This window comes from Atta colombica, unplaced genomic scaffold (assembly GCF_001594045.1).
Source record: "Atta colombica isolate Treedump-2 unplaced genomic scaffold, Acol1.0 scaffold351, whole genome shotgun sequence".
NCBI classification, from domain to species: Eukaryota; Metazoa; Arthropoda; class Insecta; order Hymenoptera; family Formicidae; genus Atta; species Atta colombica.
The window spans coordinates 131,168-134,695 of NW_017259461.1; the positions used below are offsets into that span (position 1 = coordinate 131,168).

Below are 3,528 nucleotides of genomic sequence, written 5' to 3' on the forward strand. Positions count from 1 at the left end.
ATATATATATATATATACACGTAGAAGTGAAAAACAGATAACGTAATGACTAGATTTCGAAAACTATATATTTAAAGTTTTATTAAAAAGTTATGTTAATTTCTACCAATGTAGAATTCTACTTTTGATTTAATTTACTACTATTCATCATTTTCTAATTCTTCAACTAGCGTCCTTTATCCTTTTTAAATAAAATAATTAATTATTTTAAATACGAAGCGCCACTATAGTCTGATGTAAAGATGTGAACTATTATATATATTCATGTAAATGAATTAATTTCAGAAATTGCATGCTGATATGGTTGTCGAACTTTCAACGTAATCAATATGAAATATTAATAATCCCCCCAAATTTCCCAAATTTAATCTTAAAAAACTATAATAAACTTATTGCGAAAAATATTGCCTCGGGAATCGAACCCGGATCTCTTGCATTCCATGAGAGAAATTTTTAGACTACCGAAATAATTAATGTCAGAATTCGGTTATTCGGGAAAATTCAAATCATAAATAAAATATAAATAATTCTATTATTTAATTATTTATCCAAGATTTTTTCAAATTCTCAGGATTTTATTTTAATAATCCAATAAACCAAAGTTAGTATATTTAAGAGATTTAAATTGATTTCGAGTGTCTGATTTTAAGTATCTAAATTCAGAAGTAAATTTGAGTTTAGACTAATTCGAATAATGGAATAATATTTATTGATTATATATATATATTCCTATTAGTATCCGTAATACGAAAAAAGTGATTGAATTTATTATTCGTTTAGACTTACCAATTTCCTTATTATTTTCGTTCTCTTGTAGTAAATCCGTAGTATGCACGCCGGTGGCTTGTAGACGAAGATGAGCCAAGTGTCTCGCTACAATACTACCTCCTGTTCCGCCGATATCCCGCCAATCTTGTAGTGTTAATCGCAGCAGTTCTTTACCAGTTGATGGGAGTATTGCTGCGATAGATCCTAGTCTTATGGCGAATGTATGACTGCACCATAAAATCCATTTGTTTATGTCACTCGAGTTCCATTTGGACGGATCTGAAAGACGGAAATTCCGAGATTATCGGAATATATTTCCCATGTTGATAAGTCCAAAATAAAAAACTTTCACATATCGTTTGCCGATTAGATATTTACCGGATGGTACCATAATTTGCGCGGGATGGTCGTCAAGATCTTCAGCGTTGCTCTTCTCATCGTTTTTCGACACGTGTTCCACAATTTCAAAGTTACATACTCCATGCACCTGCGAAGACATCGCACAAATCTGTCTGCAGTTCGAGACTGCTTGTGTTCTCTTATCATTATCCTCCTTCGACTTCCAATTGGAAGTCGATTCAGAATCCATCACTTCAGATATTTGCATGATGTCCAAATCTTGAGACGTATCCATTATTGGATCTTGAGGTGAAGGAATTTATGATTTTTCTTCATAAATCAAATACTTGTTATTTCATCTTGAATAATATCGAACATTCCCGCCTAATTTTGGCATTAAAACTATCTTATCAAGTGAAATCATACAAGTCCAGCATTCGCCGAGATGAAAATTGAATTACTTGAATTATCGCCACGTGTTTTCATATGTCGCATACATATCTTGGCGCCTTAATCTATAGGTTGTTCATTTTCATTTAATCACTTTGCAATTCATTTCGATTTCTTTATTCGCACTATCTGTAAATATTTACTATAAATGTAAATACATAGCATAGATTTATCATTTTAATAACTTTCTCTTCTTTACATCTTGCACGTTGAATATCTAATCACTTGATCATACGATCAATGGTCCAATTATTTTTCTCGTAACGTAAGGGAACTTTATCACCACGGTACAGCACAACATCGCGTAATCATGTTGCGAAGCGCATGTTTGCTTCGATCTAGTCGTCGGCTTGAATGAAACAAAATTGGTCAGGGCGAGGCGAATCACGGTCGAACTGGAGACTTGATTGGCGAAATATGGATTCCCGGAAGAGCGATACACTCAGCCGCTCTCGCTTCTCTGCGAGCAACCGTCCCAACAGCTTATTCCGTGCATCGTCGACCGTTGAATCACGCTTGTGATTGCTCATCTTTACTCACGTTCCTTTTTTCATTTTTGTCAATTCCCACGGTGCGGTTTCGCTTCCTGACGTTAATCAAGCCCGAATAACATAACTTTCTATCTTTCTTTCGAGTGATAAACTCTTATCTCAAATTGCTGCAAAGTTTATCTCATGATATCGAAAATGAAAAATATTTCAACGACAAGTTTAAAAATCAGGGTAATTCATTTGAACAAAAATTGAGAAAGTCGTGTTTTCTTATTATATGAATTTTTTAGGCTGTGGTCAGTCTCGCTACAAATTCTTCGAAGCATTTGATGGATCAATTAGAAAAAAGAATTTTACAAATTGACGTTAAAAAACGGTTCAAAGCGTTTGCATCGCGTTGATCGGCCTTAATTGCGAGTTTCGTTTCCGGTACGAACTATAGATGTGCTTGGATATCTTTTCTCGATACTCCGAATTTATTAATCATTCTTGAAAAAGTACATCTAATGCCGCAACCGGTTTTTTGTTATGCGATATGACTTCATGTATTCCAAGAATATTTTTATTTCCCTTCTATCTATCCTGGTGAAAGTTTTTCATTAACACTTTGGACTATCTCCAATTTGGCTAGTTCATGTAATGTTTCTTATTTATAGTATTTGGAAAAAATAATAAAATATCATCTGGTTTATTTATTTATTGTTTAGTATAAAATTTATATGGAGAATACTTTTTATATTCAATACAAAATAAAAATTTTCTCCTAAGATAACAATAAGACGAAAAAAGATAAAAATTGATTCACTCAATTGATGGCTATACAATTTACAGAGTTTCCGATTTTCACTGAAAAATAACGATTCACGATAACTTTGAATAATTCATTCAATAGATAATTACTTTTTTACGTGATTTTGCATTTCAAATACTAAATAAAAAACATGAGCCAAATTGGAAGTGAACCAATGAAAAGTGTTAATAGTAAGAATTTTTCATATAATTTTAAAAAATTTGTATGTAAATTTCAGAATTTAGAATTTCTGAATAATTTTATAATTATTTTTTAGAAAATTTCTCAAACTTTTTATACAAATTAAAATACTTTTTAAAGGTGTCAAGAAAGTCTACATTTTTTCTAAAAACTTTTTATATATGTGAATTCTAAAATATTCTAAGATTTTTTATTTTATAATTTCTGGTGATATCTTATAAAATCTGAAAAAGTTTAAGATACTTTTTAGAAATTATAGAATAAGAAGTTTATTTGAATATATTACTACGCTCTTCGCTCTGATGAAGTGAAGGTTCAGGAAACGTTGCATTAGCAATGGATCATGACACAGCGATAACTCGTATATCCTTTAGCACCTCTAAAATAATATATGATTTTTAATTGGAGGATTCAAGATTTTTTTATTAGAAATTTTATTAGTGGCTATCGTTATCGTTTGTTATAATTTTTCAATTTTATATATATATA

The 3,528-nt window shown here is 31.0% G+C and overlaps 1 protein-coding gene across 1 annotated transcript in view; it reads right to left on the minus strand.

Annotated features, from left to right (window-relative positions):
* Window positions 1-1,267, minus strand: part of LOC108690770 (DNA-binding protein D-ETS-6-like) — a 6,458-nt gene extending 5,191 nt beyond the window's left edge. Inside the window, exons 1-2 of the mRNA XM_018198236.1 lie at window positions 1,147-1,267; window positions 787-1,047 (exon numbers count right to left, since the gene is read on the minus strand). Of these exons, the coding sequence (XP_018053725.1) occupies window positions 787-1,047; window positions 1,147-1,267 (382 nt within the window). The remainder of the gene's footprint in view (window positions 1-786; window positions 1,048-1,146) is intronic.
* Window positions 1,268-3,528: the final 2,261 nt, after the last annotated feature.